Source organism: Physella acuta, unplaced genomic scaffold, assembly GCF_028476545.2.
Source record: "Physella acuta isolate Inbredline_101_S28 unplaced genomic scaffold, ASM2847654v3 ptg002502l, whole genome shotgun sequence".
Taxonomy (NCBI): Eukaryota; Metazoa; Mollusca; class Gastropoda; family Physidae; genus Physella; species Physella acuta.
Genome location: NW_026733974.1, coordinates 2,509 through 23,106, shown reverse-complemented (window position 1 = coordinate 23,106; position 20,598 = coordinate 2,509). Strand labels below are relative to the sequence as shown.

The 20,598-nt window shown below is 34.4% G+C and overlaps 2 protein-coding genes across 5 annotated transcripts; one reads left to right on the top strand and one right to left on the bottom strand.

Moving 5' to 3' along the window:
• Positions 1-96: 96 nt before the first annotated feature.
• Positions 97-9,999, bottom strand: LOC131933429 (major vault protein). Of its 4 annotated transcripts, none has more exons than XM_059290192.1 (16): positions 9,862-9,999; positions 8,411-8,571; positions 7,339-7,534; positions 6,942-7,062; positions 5,779-6,005; positions 5,569-5,694; positions 5,101-5,211; positions 4,752-4,871; positions 4,452-4,601; positions 3,947-4,176; positions 3,133-3,330; positions 2,628-2,769; positions 2,179-2,390; positions 1,648-1,891; positions 1,098-1,286; positions 97-766 (listed from the first exon to the last, which is right to left on the bottom strand). In XM_059290192.1, the coding sequence occupies exons 1-16, from the start codon at positions 9,880-9,882 to the stop codon at positions 620-622; spliced, it is 2,595 nt and encodes an 864-aa protein (XP_059146175.1). In that variant the 5' UTR covers positions 9,883-9,999; the 3' UTR covers positions 97-619. The 4 variants fall into 4 exon arrangements, with proteins under 4 accessions (XP_059146175.1, XP_059146177.1, XP_059146176.1 ...); XM_059290194.1 differs by lacking the exon at positions 9,862-9,999 and adding an exon at positions 9,431-9,577; XM_059290193.1 differs by lacking the exon at positions 9,862-9,999 and adding an exon at positions 9,312-9,424.
• A 2,751-nt stretch (positions 10,000-12,750) lies between these two features.
• LOC131933428 (uncharacterized) lies at positions 12,751-16,652 on the top strand. Its single transcript, XM_059290191.1, has 2 exons — positions 12,751-13,307; positions 13,678-16,652. Exons 1-2 carry the CDS (start codon positions 12,964-12,966, stop codon positions 13,997-13,999), a joined length of 666 nt encoding a protein of 221 aa, XP_059146174.1. The 5' UTR covers positions 12,751-12,963; the 3' UTR covers positions 14,000-16,652.
• Positions 16,653-20,598: the final 3,946 nt, after the last annotated feature.

Genomic DNA, 20,598 nt, shown 5'->3' with positions numbered 1-20,598 from the left:
TCAAACAGGTGCCTTAAATCTTAACTATTCAGCATCTTTGTTAATTTCAGTATAACCACACCCACATTAAAAGAAGTTAACACTCTAATAGAAAAATGAGTTTGAGTTATACTTTATTAAACTTTAAAAAAATAGTTACAACAAAAAAGTAAAGGCAACAAAAGTCAAAACTAATCACAGTTATGGTAACATCTAACAGTTTGTACTTGTCTTTAACTTTAACATACTGGTAACATTTCTAACTGCACTAGTACAATATCATTTTTACAGTTTGTTAATTATGCAAGCTCATACATCCATAGTATATAACATTTGTTCCCATTATTATGTTTAGTAGGATAAATAAATTTATAAAGCACATTAACAATGATATGTTTCTTTCCATAAGAGTTAAGGAAATATTACATTTTTTATAAGAAAGAATTAGTAAACATCACCATCACATTATATCACAGAGCACTCACACATGAAGCAATACAAAGTGAAGTCTTGTACTACTTAATGGTCATACCTATGGCAGTAAGAAAAAGTGAACAAATAGTTATCTGCAAGCGGGAAAATATTTAAGTGATATTTTGTCACAACTTGAATTCAGGTTAGTGAAGAACAGTGGTTTCTCTTAGTCCTCAGTTTCCTCTTCACTTTGGCGACCTCGGGAGGGAACTAGGCCTCCAATCAAGCCAGAGGCAGTGTTGAATAGGTTGATTGGCGAAGAGCCGTCAGTAATTAAGGTAGACCTAAGACCGAGGGCTTTCAGCATGCGAACCTATGGATAAAAAAAAATAATTTCAAGTTACTAAAAAAGTTTACTTTGTAGCAATTGAATTTAAGGTGCATGTTTTTAAATTTAGTTAATTGAGCCAACATGTAAGCACTTAATTTGAAACTTAAAAATGTTTACTTTTCATTAAAGCAGTAAAAGAAAAATAGTGACTACTAATGAGAAACTGAAGGTCAAGGGGATTGAGGGACGCAAGAAAAAAGAATAAATGGGGAACAAGAAATTTGACAGACCTCAAAACCAGAACGAGCTTTAAGGCGGACACATTTCCTGGGCACTGAAGAGAAGATTTATAATTTTTAAAATAGTACATCACCTGCATATCAGGTCCTGCAGTAGCCATAGCCAGCAGAGTTTGGGCACCAATGGCAGACACCATCTCCTTGAATTTGTTGACCTCAATAGTGGTGAGCTCAGAGGATTTCTCCAGCTCCATCTTGTTCTGTTCACACACGTACTTCAACTCTGCCTCACGGGCGTTTGTCAAGCGTTCCAGCTCAGACTCCTGGGAACATTTAAAATATTTAATGTAACAATCTCTTTAACCATGGGACGGCGTGGACTAGTGGTAGAGCGCTAATGCTAACCCAAAAGTAGAGTTCAAATCAAAGTTCGAGGCAAAACGTCGCTCGAGTCTACCCAGCTCTGATGGGTACCTAACTTATGTTAGGAAAAGTGGCTGGGCATAGACGACATTATCCTTCCAATTGTCGAAATCTAGAAATATGAACTCTTATTTCATCTGCCGAATGGATCACTAGGTCCAAGTAGGAAGTTGAATTAGAACCAGAATTTATGAAACTGCTGGTACAAAGTACAAGCACATTAAAACAATCTGATAAGGTGTGGGTAAACTAGGCACTCACCGCCTCAATTTTAGTAGCCTGTGCCTTGAGCCTGGCTTGCTCCACAGCAGCCTCACCCTCAATCCTGGAAGCCTCAGCCCTACTTTGTGCCTCAGCTTTAGCCTGACCAGTGCTTTCAACAGCTGCACTGTTGGCCTGTAGTTCCAGCAGTTCCTTGCGAGCTTTCTCAGCCTCGGCTTCGTCAGAGATCTTTTGACGCTCAAGACGACCTTTAGCCTCTTGCTCCAAACGTTCTGCTTCATGCCTTTAAATAAAAATTTTCAATTTAAATCAACACTTTGTTTTTAAAGCCAAATTAATTTTAAAATTGAATGATAGTTATTTAAATGCCAAAAAAAAATACAGTATGCATGTAAAATCTTTACATCCTATGTAGTATAAATAAAACAAATGCTTTTCAAACGTATTTAACTTTTTTATCAAAACAATCATAGCACTGCCAATATAAACTGGCAGTTTAAACAAAAGGTAATCCAATTCCAATTAATTTAATGTAGATTAGTTCATAGCAGTTAAAAACCGGATCTCTACCTGGCTGTAGCTTCCTGTGAGTTTGTTGTGATCTCAATGGCCAGCTGCACAGATTTCTGCAGGGCGTCCCGAGTCCTCTGGTCCACTGGCTCCACAGACTGGATGTCTATGCTGGTGATCACCAAATTGTTCTGAGGGAAATGGAACTTGTCTCTCACTTTACCGTTGGCATCAATGCCAAACACTGAGGCCCGAATGATTTTAGCCGAGTTCTGAAAGTTTTAAATTTTAATTTATTTACTGTAAATTTCAATTAACATACTAATAGCAATCAACTTAAGAATTTAATCATAGTACATGATTGTGCCTAATAAATTTCAATTTACTAGTACATTTTTATATCATATTGCTCCATTCCAAATTCAAAATATAGGAATTTTAAAAAAGCTTAGGAGCTCAAATGGGTATTGCAAAATTTCTTCCTTCCCTCACAACTGTGGTATTCTTACCTTGTGGAAATCGTCAAACTGAACTTGAGCAACTGCACCACGAACACGGGATGCGATGGCTTTGCAGGCATCACCAGTAAAATCTGGGACACTGAACAACTTGGCAGATTCTACAGGCGTTCTCTCTGGACATTCAAAGTGCCTGTAAAAAAGTTTTAAAATTATAGCTAGTAGATAACGTACAGTTTCTGTACAGGTACCACTTTAAAGAAACCTCTTATGAAGCTGAATGGTAGATGGATATATATAAAATTTTAGTTTTAGGAATTAGGAGATTTACTAGTTTAAAATGATCTACCTTAAAACATTTTGCACCTTTTAAAAATGGTGTAAGAACTTTAAAAGTTTAACTAGATGTAATTGTAAATCTTATATCAGATGTATTTTTAGTAGAATTAATAAAATTTACAATCATATATATGGAAAAGTCAGAGTTTATAAACTACCGAGTCTAATGTTAAAAATTAGTTCAGAAACTAGCGTAACAAGTACATATGATATTTACCAGTTGTAAGACAGTTGCAGTGACAACCTGGCATGATCAGCAGTTTCAACAACAATAATATCAGTACAAAAATCTGGCCCCAGCAGCAGACACAAGGATTTGATGACGTTTGGCTTCTTGGGTTTGCCACCAGACAGGCTGAGCTGGGTGAACTGTTCATCAGGACCCAGCATCACCAGCTCTGGTCCAAACACAACCCTGAAACCATTAAGATCATTAGTGGCTAAATTAAACATTGATTTTAAAGGTCATCTGATTTAAAAAAAACTATGGGATAATGATAGAAAGAGCCATGCAATTATGTTTTAAAAAACTATTTTATTTAAATGTATTCAAGTCATACACTCGTCAGGCCAAGTTAGATAAAACTGCCTTGTGTACTAAAATGTACATTATATCAGGTTACACGATTAAGGTATAAACTTTAAATGCAGAACAAATTACTCTTGCATGCTAGAAAATTGTAACATGTGCACATTTAAAATGACTTTCTTCTTAATTTTAGTGTTGGAAGGGATCCCCTCCTGCTTTATTTTTTGGATTTGCTTCCATAGCCTTTGTCCAACCAAGAACAAACTACAAGGCAGCAGTTGTTTGATTTTAGAGTTGTCTCTCCTAGAAGAGTGGCTGTCCCCAGCTAACTAGCCTCATCTGCCCGAGGGTTTGAACTCAAGACTTTTCGGTTTAGCAACCATGAGCTTTACTGACTTGACCACGCCGACATTTAAAATGACAGTATACATATTTTTTTCAAAATAAGAACATGTACAAAAGTCTTATGCAATCCTGTACAATCATGTAAAATAAGTTGTACCTGGCTTTTTTCTCTTTGTAATCATAAATCTGGACTGCTGCATTGTGGGGCACACGGAACGACACAACGCGCGTCTTATCACGGGGTTTAGGGGCGGCATCAGCTTTTCTCTCGCTGCGCTCAGCCATATGGTCAACGGCGAGGAGAGATTCTACAGTGGGTGGCAACTCCTTGGCCCAGAGTTCCTCGTCCTGGCTGATCATGTAGGTCTCACCTTGGATGGCTCTCACCTGGTCGATTCATATTCAAAGGTCAAGGTTCAGCCTCAAAGGTCATATAAAGGTCACTTAATTCATTGACAAATAAAATAGTAAAAAAATCTTAGCTAAAATAAAAATTACTCAACTAGATTGAAACAAGATTTAGAATTTTTTAAATGATAAAGTTTGATAATTCCATTTAAAGTTTAACAACTGCAAAATGTAAATTTAGTTTACCTTAACACAAACATTGTTATTCATCTTATTTTATTATTGAACTTTGAATTTAAAGACTAAAATCTAACCTTGCCAGTCTTGATGTCCCTGACATAGATACCCTCATTTTCATCCAATGGGATGGCTTGTCTCTTCATGACAACTTCCACTTCAACAGGTGGGACGTATTCTTTGGGACCACGGATCATCCAACGATCACCTGGAGATCTGCTGGTATCCTGTCATTCAATTTTATTTCATCAATTTAATAATTTAAACTTATTAAATGAAATTATAGAAAATTTGATAAAAAAGTGAAAAACATACATCATTGTTTAGTTTCTAAAGCAAATTATGGCAAAAAAAACAAAGCATTTAGATATACTTGCCCCATCATCAAATGTTTCGTTTGCTCTAAGAATAAGCCCTTCGTCTTCACCAAGGATGTACACATTCTGAATGCCTTTTTCCAGCTTTTCACCAGGCATCAAGAAAAATGATTTCTCACCCTAAAAAAATAGTTTATAAAGCCATTTAAAATTAACCAAACGTCCAATTGCCATTAAATAAATCTGCCTGATGCAAATATTTCTAAAATTAAACATTTTTTTTCAGTGATTTAAGTTTCACTATACAAATGATATTTTCACATACAGAACAAAACTCCAATGCCTTGAGAATTTTCCCCCAATGCTTATACAAGAAATAGAGAACTCATGGATGTCATGAGTTACTTACCTTGACCAGCTTTTTCTGGCCAAGCTGTGGTTTACCCTGTGAATCAACAGGGTCAAGGATGATGCAGTACTGACGGTTGTTCAGGGTTGTGATGTTGACCACGCCAACAACCTGGTGAGAGGAAATTTTAGCTTGGTCAAGTCCTAAACAACGGGCTGCTACAGGGGAAATTTTAGCTGTGTCCTAAACCACGAGCTACTATAAACCATCTATTTAAGTACAAAGGGGGCAAATAATGTAAGAGAATGTAAATTTGTATTGTATTTAGCCATTTGTACAAATTGCCTCCAGTTTTAAATTTTACAAGTGGCTACACCTGCATTTTAAAAATTTAGACAGGTTGATATTTTAGATATTTGTTACTTTGCTCTTAGAAAAATATTGATACAGTATGTCAACTGGGAGGATTCAGTCTTATCAAATAACCAGCTGTGGGTTAAAACTAGTGTATTACCACAGCCGTCTCACCTCTTCATACACATTTGGAATGTGGGTTTCAGTGTCCTTCATTGTGATTAGCCATTCTTCACCATTCTTGCGGATGATGCCAAAGTCATCTTTAAATGTCCTTAGAGAGCGCATGTGTAAAGCTTTCTGGAAATCAGAAAAGAGTAAAATATTAAATCTAGTAATACTGAGAATTTAGAACAAAAAAATTGAATTTTATTGAAAATGTACCTTTTCTGTGAGGACGTATGCATTGACAATGTCAACGACCTCTTCATAGGCTCCAGGCAAATAAGCACCAGTCTTTTTGACGAGCCACTCTTCACCTGTCACACGTGGGACCTTGTCCCTGTCTTCACATTCTTTACGAGCTCGCAAGCGGATTGCTTGGTTTGGACCAATAACCGTTGCTCGAACGGTCTCCTCTATGTGACACTCTTTCCTTGGGATGTACGTGCCTGCATAATTCAAAAACATAATTCTCAGATTTAAAATTGTAAAAAAATTTGATATATTATTACATAGAACTTATGAAAAAATGCATCATTACACAATTATATAGCAAAGCTTTGTTCTTAAACAAAATGAATCCAACTTAGGTTAGAATTAATGGAGATTAAAAATTGATAAAAATTAAACTGGTCCATATGCATAATTGGTTGTGGGGTGGTATGTATAGGCATATCATTGTATTTACTTATTTGTAGCATATATTACCTTAATTACTTAAAAACAAAATTACAATTAACTTTTATAAAAGTCTAAAAGTTACAATTTGTGCTCATTACAATTCCCAAATTTCATTTTACAAAATTAATTTATATTGAAAAACAATGACATTTTTGCAATAAAGATAAATAAGCATCTACAATTTTTGCAAGACATACTTTAAACACATGCAAATAAATATTTTGATTTTCATGGGTTAAAAGTATACAACTGTGACACTTGCAATATGAAATCACAATCTGCACATCCTAGCGAAACTTGTTTAAAATTCCATTGCCTACCTGGCATATAACCTTTTAAATTCGAGCTTCTAAAGGGTTTGGGTTTTTTCTTCCCATAACCTATGAGTGAGGAAACCGCAAATATGACCAATAAAAATATGAATGCTTTATATGTCTCATCTTGCCTTGGTGTATACAAGCTGGCAGGTCTTAAAATTTCAGAAAGAAATCTGAATATTTTAAAAAACACGAGAACCAAAAGTGACCAGGCTAGAACAATGATGAAAATTAAAGGCAGGGCTTGTGTTGCATCCCTGGAAAGTTTGAGTCTAATTTTTGTAACAAGTCTCTCAAGAAATCTTTTTAAGTTTCTGCGGTATTTGTGGCCCAGTGTCAGATTGTGGCTTAAAGTGCATTCAACCAATATTGTGTTTCGCGTTGTACCTGGGCCTTCAAACAGCCACTCGTCCCCTGCCGTTCGTCTCACATCACCATCATCAAAGTCCAAAATGGCTCTGATCCTCAAAGCAGTGTTGGCAGGGACTACTTTCAAAGCAGTCACAGCCTGTAAATTTAAAAGGAAGAGTTACAATATTGAATTTTAAAGTTTGATATTTAAACTATAAATTTTAATATATTTTTTTTTACAATTAAAGTAATCCATGCCATTTTTTATAATTTTTAAGGACTTTGTAGACCTACAAAGAAAACTTAAAAACTTAACTCATCCAAAAGGTTTATACGAGCTGCATTTATAATTTAAATCTTCTCATTACTGGCAATGGGAGGTTAATGAGATTTATTGAAGTAGGTTTTGCTTTAAAAGAGTTAAAATACAAACCTCTTTCAAAACCTCGCCAGGATAAAGAGGGAATGGGTCCTGGGTGAGTCTGATCTCTTGGTCAGCATGCTGAAGCTTAATCTGACCAAGGGCGTCCACAACAATCTTCCCATCCTTGTCTCTGCTGACTGGGTTCTCTATGACACAGTAATGGCGTGGAGGGACCACAACCATCTTCTCAGGACCAAGGGTAACCCTGACAAGAAAATGGTCTATCTTAAAGACTCGTAAATTTGGGTGCTGGTGGAAAATTACTATCCAGGTTTGCAGATTTTATAAACAATGTATAACCTACTATTGATTAACAGTAACTTTAGAATTAAGAAAGAATCACAGTAGAATACGTACTGGGGAATGACGATAGATCTGACTTCTTGGATGCCTTAGTGGGTTTTATGTTTCCCTTTTGGGAACAGCAACCCATCAAGCATATTATTAATGGGGAGAGACTCATTTAGAAGAAACTAAATTAAGCAACTGCTGGGTTTGCAAGTGTTTTGTCAACGAGGGCTATGAAAACATCTAGAAACAAAACTGCCAGAATTCCAAGTCAAGGGGCACACTATCAACACTTTCATTAATACCATGTTGTGACAAAATATAATTATAACATATAATGTAGGAAAACCTTGTTTGATCCCCCTTCTATGATTAGCTTAAGAGTGAAGACATTCTTATAGTACAGTGGTAATTATTTATATTTTAAAACAGAAGCAAATGCTGCGTTATGTTTATAAATTAGTGTTTAAGTGAACTACATGTGATGTGCACCTCAGCTGCCTATAAGAACAAGTTATAGAATTAAAACTAACAAAAAAATTAATAACATACTGATACATTGTATGCTATTCACCTGAAAGATGAAACTATTGTGATTTTCCTGTAAGCAAATTATGCAATGCATTATCTGTGCATTAAGAAAAATTCTAGGGCACAAGAGACAAAGTCGAGTCTACCAAGTTTTTTTAAGCATGCTATTCTAAATAGTCTAAAAATTCATGTTAAGAGTATATATTCAACTAAACTGTCAAGTTGACTAGTAAGATCAATTAATAAAACTAACACTATTTACCTTTGGTTGTCCTGTCTGATGTATGTCTGAGGTCCAATCTCAATTTTGGTGACATTGGTATTCTGATCCAGAACATGGATGTAGTAGTAGGGTGGAATGCGGAAAATTGCATTGTCATCTTTGCGATTGGTGTTTGCCATTTCAGAATTTGATACGTTTTGCTAGATTTGATTAAAAAATTGTGAAGCAACCTAATTTAAAAATCCAAATCAGGGTGTGAAGTATAATGACTTGTGGACTGCCTTCAGCTCATTTAATTTTAAATCAAGGTGAAGATACTAAGTACTAGTACTACACTAAACACTTCCTTAGTACTAGATGTTAGTAGATCTAGGACTTCTAGGTCTACTCAAGTTACTAGTGACTACTCTAGTCAAGACTAGATCTACATTCTAGAGTAGTAGAGCCTCTACTACTTACTAGAGTTAACTACTAACAGAGTGTAACTAGCGGTCTACCCAGTACTGAGTACTGGAAGAGATTTGGCCTTGCTTTTATTGCAGACCTAGGATCTAAATCTGTTTCTAGGCTAGAAATATTTAGTAGCTTGCATGATACAGAGTAAATATCAGAAAACAGGTTAACCCTATTTTTAACATCCCACCCATTAGTAAATTAGAATCTAATCTAGATCTAGATTCTAGTTGCACAACTTTCCAGGGGTGTTTTTTTTTATATCCTGGTCAACCCGGTGACAAAATATTACACACGGTCGTGTTACACGGTTAATCGGGTTTTCTTAGGCCCATATTTTTTAAAAAGTTTTAAAAGTAGACAAGGGTCTGCAGAAGTCTAGATCTAAGTATACAAAATGTGTAAGATCTAGATCTAATATTTAAAGTTTGACGAGAACTCACTTCAATAAAAGTTAACAGGTTTGCAATAAAAATCGTTATATTACCTCGATAAGCTCGAACTAGTTGGGCTATTTTTAGTAACTTAGTATGGGAAGTTCCAACCCCTACGAAAACAAACAATGGAACATAACTAAGATGCCAAAAGTAGAAGCTTAAAATTTACCACTCAGCATTATCTCTCAGAATAAATTATAAATGCAATTCAAAGTTAAAATGGTGTAGACGTTTATAAATGACGTTTATGTTTAATAAGTTAAAGATCTGGATCAGATAGATCTAATCTAGATCCAGAATCTTGACAAATCTAGTCTAGACATCTAGATCTATCTTTTATATTACGTTTTTAAAAATTCGAACTTTTATATTTTAATCGCAAACAGTAATAATATTAATAACGCAAAGACTAGTCAAGTAGTAGGCCGATGCAATACAGAGGCAATACGCTTGCGTGTATATTCATTAATATGATAGTCTTCGTATACAAAATTATTAACTGGCTTATGTTCAGACTCTGAGACAAGTTCGACGTAGTCATGGAATTCTAAAACTCGCAAATCCAAAATTAAAGACGTTTAAGTGATCTGACAGCCGTACCTGTAACGAACGCCTATGCATATAGTTGAATACCGTCAGTGAGTATCCTCTTAGGTCTGTCCCTGATGAGGTTCAGTCTGGAAAATGATCCAAAATAACTGTGTTTTAATAAGCCTATGCCCGCAGCTGAATGAATTTCGCTCACCTGAGTGAACTGGGCACATTTTTTAAATCAAAAGAATAACAATAACAAACACGGCGTGGCTGCTGTAGTGGAAAACGTGCTCCCCCCCCCCCCTCCCCCCCCCCCCCAAATCATCGAAGGTCTGCCATTTTTTTTACACGCTACAGAAACTGTAACATTAGACATAGCCTACAACAGCATTGGACAACAGCGCATGTGATTGTAAACTAAATATAAATCCTCAAGTATTTAAAAAAAAATTACAATCACAGTAAAGATCAGTGTTTCTTCCAGACATTTTTCTCCGGGGGGGGGGGGGGGGGCACTTGAAATTTTCGGGGGGGGGGGGGGCGGTAGACTTTCTTCGGGGGGGGGGGGGGCGGACACTGTTAAAAGTATATATTTTCTATATAAATTATATAAATTTTATTTCGTTCGGGGGGGGGGGGGGGCTTTGGCCCCCGAAGAGATGCCTGGAAGAAACTGGTAAAGATGTAGAAGATCTATACTTTTTTTTTTTTTTGCAAGATAAATACTTTAAGTCAAGCTCTGAGTTTCGCGGCACTGTAAATCCTGCACTGAATGATTGAGGGAAATGACTTACAATAAAAAGACAAAAAAACTATTTGAAATTTTTTAAAAAGTTAGCAAAACGGTTTGATCTAGGCCTATGGGGGTCATCCGTAAATGACGTCACCCTCTTTTTGGGACAACTTTTACCCCCCCCCCCCCTCCGTCACATATCGTTACAAAAAGTCACAAAAAAAAAATAAAAAAAAAAAATTAGTTCACGTTACTGTCGTTACGGAACCGTTTTCGGCTGGGCATAGCCCTGACTAAACTTGCCGAGTATGTCAAGGTCATTGAAACAGATGAACTCTGCCTTACCTGCCTCACATGTCTTGGGCACGAACAGGAAAAGATGATGGTTACTGACTGTACAGGAGAGCCGATGAAAAAAAAAGTAGTCTATGCGTAATTCATCATGAGACACAAAAACCACAATCCTTCTCCGTCAAGGGGCGTCCGTTAATGACATCACCATTCTTAGAGGTTAGGGAAGGGGGAGGGTCGGAATTTTGTGACAATGCCAGGTGAAGGGTCCATGGGTTCAGAAAGTGTATTTGTAAAAAAAAAAAGGTTTTAAACTGAATTTTAGCGTCATTTAGGATTTTCAAAAAAGACTGTTCTTGTAAATTGTAATAGAAATTGATTATGTCTATACTCAATGATATAAAACAGCAAATATTTTAAAAAGAGATGTATGTTTTTTTTTTAAATCCACTAATTTTGAATGGGGTTGTAGCTGAGGTGTGACGTCATAGGGAGAAATGTGCGACTGTTTATGGCTGTGTGACGATTTGGAAAGGGGGGGGGGGGGGAGAAGGGAAAAATTACTTTTAAAAGCGTGACGTCATTTATAATAAGTCACTATTTTATCATACATATATTTCCTATATATCATACCTTCCTATCTTCCTCCCCATCATGATGTATTATTCTCCATCCCCCCACCCCGACCAATCTGTCGCCTTCCCGACCCCTCTGATTTGATATCTTTTCGTAAATCACAAAACCCGCATCTCCCCCCCCCCTCCCAACCAAGGTATCAATCCCACCTGATCAGTCACATCCACAGTGTCACATTTCACAATTCCTATACTTCTCTACAACAACTTAACCACGCAAATTTAGTTTTATGGTTAGATATGATAGTTAACTAAATTAATTACACTGACTCTTCAAAACGACCCAGTTAAATCGATTCTCAAATTATTAGCGCTTAAAATAATCAACAACAATAATAGTGCTCTACTAAAAAAAAAAGTCCCTCCCAGCAAAACATTGACAGACGAAAGTGGCACACTAAAAAGAATAAAATAATTGCATAGCGTTTACTGTACAATAATGTACAAATTTAGGCTTCATAGCTTTCTTAAAACATAGGGCGTACGATTTTTGAAAAAAAGTTAATATTTCCTATATAAAAATTCCAAACCCATAAATGCCACCTTTTTGTTTTAATTATGTGTTTACAAAAAACACCTGTCAAAGTAGGTTTGTATTTTCCTCCATTTCAGGATGCTACAGAAAAGAGTAGGCAAATGTCATTAAATAGCATCAATGCACGATGCAAATTTGAGGAGGGGGGGGGGTATTTTGTACGCACCGTCACTCAAGGGGATCGTGAAGACGTTGGTGTTGATTTTTAGATCACTTAAATTGAAACTTTTTCTGGGTGTCTCTTTTCCACGAACTATTTAACCCACTAATCCGGTTACTAATACCTCGAACTTTGGTTGTATGTCGAAGCAAATTTTAGCTCGATAGACAGCTCGTATCTAAAAACAATCTCGCATGTCGGGGCACTCTTATGTAGAGGTACCCAGAGGCGTAGCGAGGGGGCGGGGGGGACATATGTCCCCGGGCACCAACCTTAGGGAGGGCGCCAAATTGAAAGTTTGAGGGGGGTGCAAATGAAAAGTTCGAGGGGGGTGTGCAAATCGAAAGTTTGAGGGGGTGGGTGCAAATCGAAAGTTTGTCCCCGGGCGCCGGGAAGGGTCGCTACGCCTCTGGATGTACCACTGTATAGTTCTTAGGCTACTTATTTTTATAATTAAGACTATCTCTTGTATTCTGGTTTGAACAACGCTTATTATGCTAATTCTTTTTTTTAACATTTGACCCTTATTTATTTAGACTATTTTAACAACCGTAATTTATGTTTCTTTAAAAGACTAAAAATGTAAGGAAGGTCTACTTTACTGCACATTGAGAGAAATGACGAGAACGCGCAATACGGAACCACGGCCTTTAGCCCGAAACAGTAACAAGGACCGGCTACTCTCGCAAACATCTTTTACTTTGATTGAATCGTATTTTCAATAATGTTAAAAAATAAATCTCGGTCACTCTCATTGTCAGCAAAAAAATACACAATAAACATTGGTTAATGATAATTCTGTTATTAGGAATAAATGTGTTGTGTTTTTCCATGCACTAAAACTAAAACAAGAAAAATGGCATGTTCAGGGAGCAATAAACCAAGTAAACAAGTGAGAGCCAAACTCGATTCTTTTGTGGTTGCTCTCACCAAAAAAGGAATAAAACTTTTAGCTCTTGATTTCGACAAAACCTTTATTGACATTCATTCAGGAGGGATGTGGGATGAAGGCGTAGATGCACTTGCTTCTCACGTTCGGCCTTGTATGAGAGACTTGTTGGAAACTGCTTCACATAAAGGTCTTTTTGTTGCCATTGTGACATATCACAGACAAGGATGGTTGATTAAAGAAGTTTTACATAAAGTTCTGCCCAAGAAGTAAGATTTTTTTTCCCTTTTTTTCCTTATGTTTTTATAACTTGTTTCGGGGCAGAATTTTATACATGTATTGTTAGTAATATGTTAGGCTTATGCTATTATTTTATGCAATATGAATAATAATCAATTTATCATTTATCAAAGGCCTAGGCTAAATTTTAGTTTTATTATAAATCTTCCACACTCTTTTAGATCTAGATCTATACTTTATGGATACAGAGTGGAGAATATAGTAGTCTATAGCCCAAAACAGCTTCAAAATATTAAAAGCAATTTTTCATGTCTGTTATTTATAAAACAGGCATCCTGAATACTATTACATAATTTTGTTATCTGTTCACTATATAGCCATTTATTTTTGTAATTTCAGAACTGCCAATAAAGTTTATGTTCAGGCCAATACATTAGAATTTTTGCAGCAACAGCGAACAAGCACCGGCAGTGGGAGCTCACTTGATTCTGTGCGAGGTTTATTTCCAGATCTAAATGGCAAACAAGCCCATATAGCCTCTGTCATAAATGAAATTTATAATCAACATAATGTAGCAATTAAAAAGAATGAAATTATTCTGATGGATGATGATATTAATAATGTGCGCATTGCAAGTTCGTTTGGACATTATGCATTTGTCGTGCAACAGAATGTGGACTATTCATCTTTCGAAAGCTTTGAAACAATGTTGTTGCTGTAAAATTGTTGGAAAAATTGTTTGAGTGGACATGTGAACTATACTTTTTTTGCATCACATGATTAACATTTAAAAATTAATTCACATGGTGAATTAAAGGAAATTTATTTTTAAAATAAAAAAGTTAACCTGTTTTCTAATGGGATTCTTATTGTATTTGAATTTGCCTCTTCTCTGTTATTTACTTTTGGAATATATTCTCAAAAGGGATTTTTTTTCTTCTAATATGTACATTAAATGATTAAATGGCAAATGTTGTGATGTATTACTGTCAGTATGCATATAAATAAATTGCATTTTTTTGTCTTATAGTTAAAAAATATTTGTTAATAACAATGTGCACATTAAATGTCACACATTTTAAACCCATCCCCTCTACCTTGTTTATGTCTGATACCAAATAACAAAATCCCAAGTTGATGCTACTGTTAAATACAATTATTAAACTTTTTATGTAATTTTTAATTTGGTAAATGGCTACAAGCAGGAAAGAGACTAAAACTTACATTCTGTGATGTTGTGAATCTCAAAATTTTGTTATCGAACCCAAATCAAAACAGCCCTAAACAAATGTATTTAAGTAATAATTTTCTTTTATAACAGCTAGGTATATAAAAATTTAATGGCTAATGGTCTAGCACCTTCACCCCTTCCCCACACCTGTCTTCAGTTAATATAATTAATGAATCTCTTTTGATGAACACCTGTTTGCTGTCTTTACTGTAAAACCACACACTTTTAAAAATGTATTATGAGACTTGGAATTAAATGTTTTTGTAAAAAGATTTTTTATCCATCAAATCGACTGCTTTAGTGAGAATATGATCTTTTAACATTTCTCCGTTAATTAAAATTTTTTTATCAATTATTCTATGTACAATTAAGAAATGGTCACTATCCATACGAAGCCTTGCCAAAGTTCACAGAACATTGGCTTTCATATATAGACATGTCTAGGTGTTATGATTTATCCGATAATTTATGCATTAAAAACAATTTTATCAATTTGTATACTTATTATAGACTTGGTATCTCTTTCCAAAACAATTTTTAAAATTTGATTTTCTTGTTGAAAAATGTAACAAAGTTTTCGAATTATAAACAACAACAAACAGATGTATGCTATTTATCTTTTTAAAATTTGTAGATACAGTCTGTTTTTATTTCCATATTAAATATATTTGTAAATCTGCACATCTTGCGCAGCATTTAATTACAGTTTGGAGTTTGGCCTAATTAATGCAGTAATTATACCTAATTTTTTCATTGTCGTAAACTATCTTATTAAAAAACGATAACAGTTACATAGAAGCATTAAACCTTTAGGTAGTAATAAAAGAACTATTTTTTTTTAATGTTACACTTTTCTAGTCATGCATATTAGTTAAGTTAGACAATTTTTAAAAGTAAATTTTCTGATCATCCCATCTCATTTTCAAGTAAACTGGCAAAAATGTTATTATTCCTTGACTTGAATTATATTTAAAAAATAAAATTAACACATTAAATATTTCCAGTTAAATTTTTGTGTTTCCGATGTTTTCAAAATTAATACAAATTTAGGGCATTTAAACTATTATATCCAAAGCCTAAAATTCTTTTGGTGGTATTCTATGCAGTATATGTGATGTTAAAATGTCTTAAATTGATAATAAATGATAGTTTTATATGGCAGGTGTCATTTCATCCATGAATCTAAAACTATTTGAAACTTGATTAACTAAATTTAATTCAGTTGGTTCTTTTGAAATTGTTACCCCCCTTTCCATTGTTGCTCTTACAAGAATTGGTTGCCATAACTCTAATGTGTGATACAGTAGCTGGTTGCAAAGTTTTGGACTATTGTCAAACTAAATTGTTGCATAATTATAAGTCGAAAATGTTTTGTGTCAATGCTTTGACTGAGGTGTCACTAAAATCCATGGAATATAATTATTGTTTTTTGTTTTAAATATGTTTCTTGAGTGCATTCTGGATTTTTTAAAATGTTTGCAATCTGTTACTTTATGCATTTTTGTTTCATGTTTCTTTAAGCTTAGTTTCTATTTTTAAGCTACCTGTCTGATTTAAAAAAAAAAATTGGTCTGATGCACCCTATTTTCTCAAAGAATTTTTTTTTTTTTTCAGCTTATCATGATATATTTTCAATCTTTATGAGTTTGTCTTTCACTTTAGTTGACTAACATTGAAAGGTTGTTTGGTTGTTTAAGAATTGTAATAGAATTGTAATAGATGATCTTATTGGCTATGAACAGCTGGTGTGATCTGATTGGTGGTTTCAGAATGGGTAAATTGTATTGTTCTTGGAATAATTTTTTTAAAAAATTGTACAAAAACATTTAAAATTTTACTATTGAACTGCAGTCTTAAATTTAAAACATCCCTTCTTTTGAATTACCTTATTTGAAACACATAGTTCAAGAAGCTTCTGGTTTACAATAGTAGATCATAGTTTTGTTATTGTCATCATATGATTACTTGTCATTGTTGTGTTGTGTGATGAATTCTGTGCCTCAAGTTGCTATATGTTTTGCTTTGTTAACAATGCAGGAAGTGTAGCTTTACACAGCTAACAGTGTATCAGTATCTCATTAAACCTTGTAGCAATGACTAGAATAGATTCATAGTTTTTATAGATCTCTTACATTTTTTTCTAGTGTCCATGCCCCCCCCCCCCCCCCCCCCCCCCCCCCCCCCCCACACACAATCCCAGGAAATGTAACTCTGCCTTGTCTATAAAAAATATATATTATAATTTTTATAGAAAACCTAAAGTTTTACAAGTGTCGTTCTCCCCCCCCCCCCGCCCCCCCACCCATCCCCACCCCCTTCAAAAAAAAGGAGCAATATCTCAGAGTCTAACACTGAAAAATTTCAGTAGCTTTGATCATTAAATGCTTCCAGTTCCAGTTAACTCTTGACTCTTACCTCATAACCATATATCTCACGGTCAAAAACTTAACTGTTAAACTAGTAGTTATCAAAAACAAAGCTGCAAAAACTTAACTGTTAAACTAGTAGTTGTCAAAAAACAAAGCTGCCAAACAAAGAGCTGTCACTGAACAAGTAAGCTTATATACAACAATCAGATTAGTATATGCCCACACCTGTTTGAATTGGTAAATGAGACAAATAGTTTTAATCAGGATTTGGTTTTGATACTGAAAGGGTATCTAGAAAATATGATAGAGTTGTTGTATATTACTGTTGTTTACACCCAGAATCTGCATTTAGGTTCATCAAATCAAAATTGTTTCTTAAAACAGTATAAGTAATTATAGTTTTTGATTAATGATTTTTTATTTTATTATACAGTGTTATTTCTATAAATAATTTAAAGAACATTGTGGTCTCTACCACTGAGAAAAAACTACCTTTTTTTTAAAATCTAAATCAGCTTGACAAGTTTATTATAACAGTAAGACATAGATATTGGCCTGTTCTTCACTGTCAATAGGGGACACAATATGTGACAAATGTTTGTGACACTACCTGGTTACATGTCTCTGTGTGATGGTTGTGACACAATGGTGATGGTTTATATTTTTTGACCAGTTTTTTTTATACTCGTATAAATTAGCCCCCATACCTCATACGCCAATAATATTCTATCCAGTACACTATACTTTAAAAGACTTTCTTCCTTTCTGTTTTTTTCTCTCAATTCTAGTTTTTATTTTACTTGTTTAATTTGAGCACAACACACAGTGAATCTGGCATGTGTTATGTATTGATGGGAAGGGTTGAAATACAACCTGCATTAGAGATTTTTGTTTCATATAGCTGTTGTGTTTGTATTTACATTTTAATAGTTGTGCTACTTTTTTTGTTTTCGGTTGTGTCAGGACCAGGATATATTTTGTTTATTCTCTATACAGGTCATCAATAATTTAACAAAAAGTTACAGTATCATCTTTTATCAAGGAAATCATGTTTCAAACAGAACATTTTTCTGCTATTTACAACAGTATTATGGGTACAAAAGTGGATATTATTATTGTGTTTTCATCCTGCTTAAAACATTGTATAGAAATTAGATCCCCATGTTTTAATTTTGGTAAGTTTAAATATTTTTCTTCATTTAACACTAATTTTCATTATCTTTGGAGATTAATTTAAAAAAAAGGACTTCATAACAATACTTTAAGCCAATTTAAACATTATTGTATAAGGTTGCTCTGTATTACCTCCCTGATGTTTGCTATGAAACTGCCTTACTTGTTGAAGTTTTACATGCTGTGCTGGGATTAAATGTTAGATGTACAAAGTCTTTCACTGGAAGGAGGGTGGGTTGGAAATTGGTTGCTCTCTTTTAAAGGTAACCCTGGTCATTCTGTTTATGTGTCTTAAAACAATGAGGAAAAAAAAGTGAAAATCTTTATCCAGTTGTTTGTTGTTTTAGAAATGAGCTCTACAAATTTCTAATTTGTTTTCCTGGACATAAAGTTTTGTTTTTAAGTTTTCTTCAGATGTTGGGCAACGAATTTATTAAACAGCATGACGTGTTTGTGTATGTTGTTGAAATATGTGCAAGAGCCTAACCGTTAACATTTTATTTCCAATTATGTTTTTGTGTTAATGATCAAATTTTGTTATAAGATCTAATGATTTATTATGCTAATCAGTGTGAATTTAAAATCTTTTAAAAAATTGTGTATTTAATTATGTATGCATATTTTTTGCATTTCTTTCCATTTTCATTTATTTTAAGATCTGATATTGATTTTAAAAAAACAGCCTTTTAGACCAATACATTAAGGAAATAGAAAACTAAAATAAAACCTTTTTAAAAATAAACAACAGAAAAATTATGTGAATTTAAAACAATTTTTAAAATTTAAAGCTTAAAAAAACAACTACTTTTTGTAACATATTTATCATAGTGTAAATAGTTTTTAGTGTAAATATAATTTTTTTCTCTGAAGATTTTTCTGTATTGTTTAATCTGCTGAGTGCAGTTGTTGCCATGGTTTCTGTAGTCATGTTGTGTATGTCCCTTGACGTGTTTGTATTTGCCACTCATTTAATGCACTCATGTGTGTCTCCAGTCAATTCAATTGTGTCTGCAGTCTATTTGTGTCCAGTCAACTTGTCAATGTGTCCAGTCAATTTGTGTCCACTGTCAATGTGTCCAGTCAATTTGTGTCCAGTCCAACTTGTCAATGTGTCCATTCAATTTGTGTCCAGTCAACTTGTCAATGTGTCCAGTCAATTTGTGTCCAGCCAACATATCAGTGTGTCCAGTCAATTTGTGTCCAGTCAACTTGTCAATGTGTCCAGTCAATTTGGTGTCCAGTCAACTTGTCAATGTGTCCAGTCAACATGTCAGTGTGTCAACTTAGTTGTCTGTGCCACATCGATTTTCCAGCTTAACTATGTGCCTGTATGTCGGCCTATATGTTGTATGTGTGCTCAGCTCAAATTTTATCAATTTTGGCAGTCAACTTGTAAGTGTCCAGTCAGTTTGTGTGTGTCCAGCCAACCTATGTTAGTGTGTCCACTTAGTTGTTAGCCTAGTCAACTTGTATGTGTCCAGTCAGTTTGTATGTGTCCCAGCCAACCTATGTTAGTGTGTCCACTTGTTTGTTAGACTGGTCAACTTGCGATGTACCCAGTCAATGAGTTAATGTGTTAAAAATGTGTCACTAATCTTGCTTGATTGGCCAATCATCTTTTTGCTGTGTCCATTCAATTATCGTGCATTCATCTAATTATTGTTCATGTGTCCACTCAACTTTTATCCATGCATCAAATCAAACTGTCTAACTCATGCCCCCTCCTGAGTGAATGAAGTTAATATTAGAATTTTTTAATATCACATCATTGATCTCGCTTAGACTGATTCAAGAAATTATGATTAATTATGCAGATTTTCTAATTAACATTACTAATAAATGTTTCATTTATTGATGCTGTAAATGTCTTTACGGAAATAAAATGTCAATTTAACAACTTGAACCCAGCTAATGATTGTATTGGAGATTTCTAGACACCAAAGACACTATTGGATTGTTTAGTAGGTTAAGCTAATGTGGTAAAACTGTGGGCTGACTAATACTAACCCAATTTTAACACAGGCATGCTGAGAGTGATCGATCATGTGCAACAGAACCCAATCATACTGCAACTATTGTATTGTTGAATAAAGTTTGTGTTTCTTCATACAGATATTTCTTGTGGTTTTGTTTGCTTGTTGAAGGAACAATTTAAAAAAATAATTTGCTGATCAGAGGAGGACAGATGGGGGGGGGGGGGGGGGGGGGGGGGCGATTTAACTAGGCTTTGTCAGAAGAATCTAGAATAAAAGTTTGAATTTTAAATTGTGACTTGTTAAACATTTCATTTTGTAAAATATTAAAATTGTAGTTAGACAGGCAATCATTTTTTTTTCTTTTTGAAATGTAAATTGAAAAAAAAATAATTGAGAAACGTTATTTTATTATGAATTGGGGTGGTATCATACAAATTATTTTTTTTACCATCTAATTAAGCTTAAATAAAAGAAATTTATATCCAGGGGAGATCACTTTAATCGAATACATTGCAAACGGGTTCTTTCAATTATCTCCTTTTAAAAAAATTTAAGTATATTCATGACGAAA

Coding starts and splice junctions, on each gene's coding strand:
- LOC131933429 (XM_059290192.1), bottom strand. CDS start 9,882: ATGCATAGGCGTTCGTTACAG. Junction 4,177..4,451: donor GGGACATCAAGACTGGCAAG/GTTAGATTTTAG, acceptor TGAATCGACCAG/GTGAGAGCCATCCAAGGTGA. Junction 2,391..2,627: donor AGTTTGACGATTTCCACAAG/GTAAGAATACCA, acceptor TAAAACTTTCAG/AACTCGGCTAAAATCATTCG.
- LOC131933428 (XM_059290191.1), top strand. CDS start 12,964: ATGTGTTGTGTTTTTCCATGCACTAAAACTAAAACAAGAAAAATGGCA. Junction 13,308..13,677: donor CATAAAGTTCTGCCCAAGAA/GTAAGATTTTTT, acceptor TTGTAATTTCAG/AACTGCCAATAAAGTTTATG.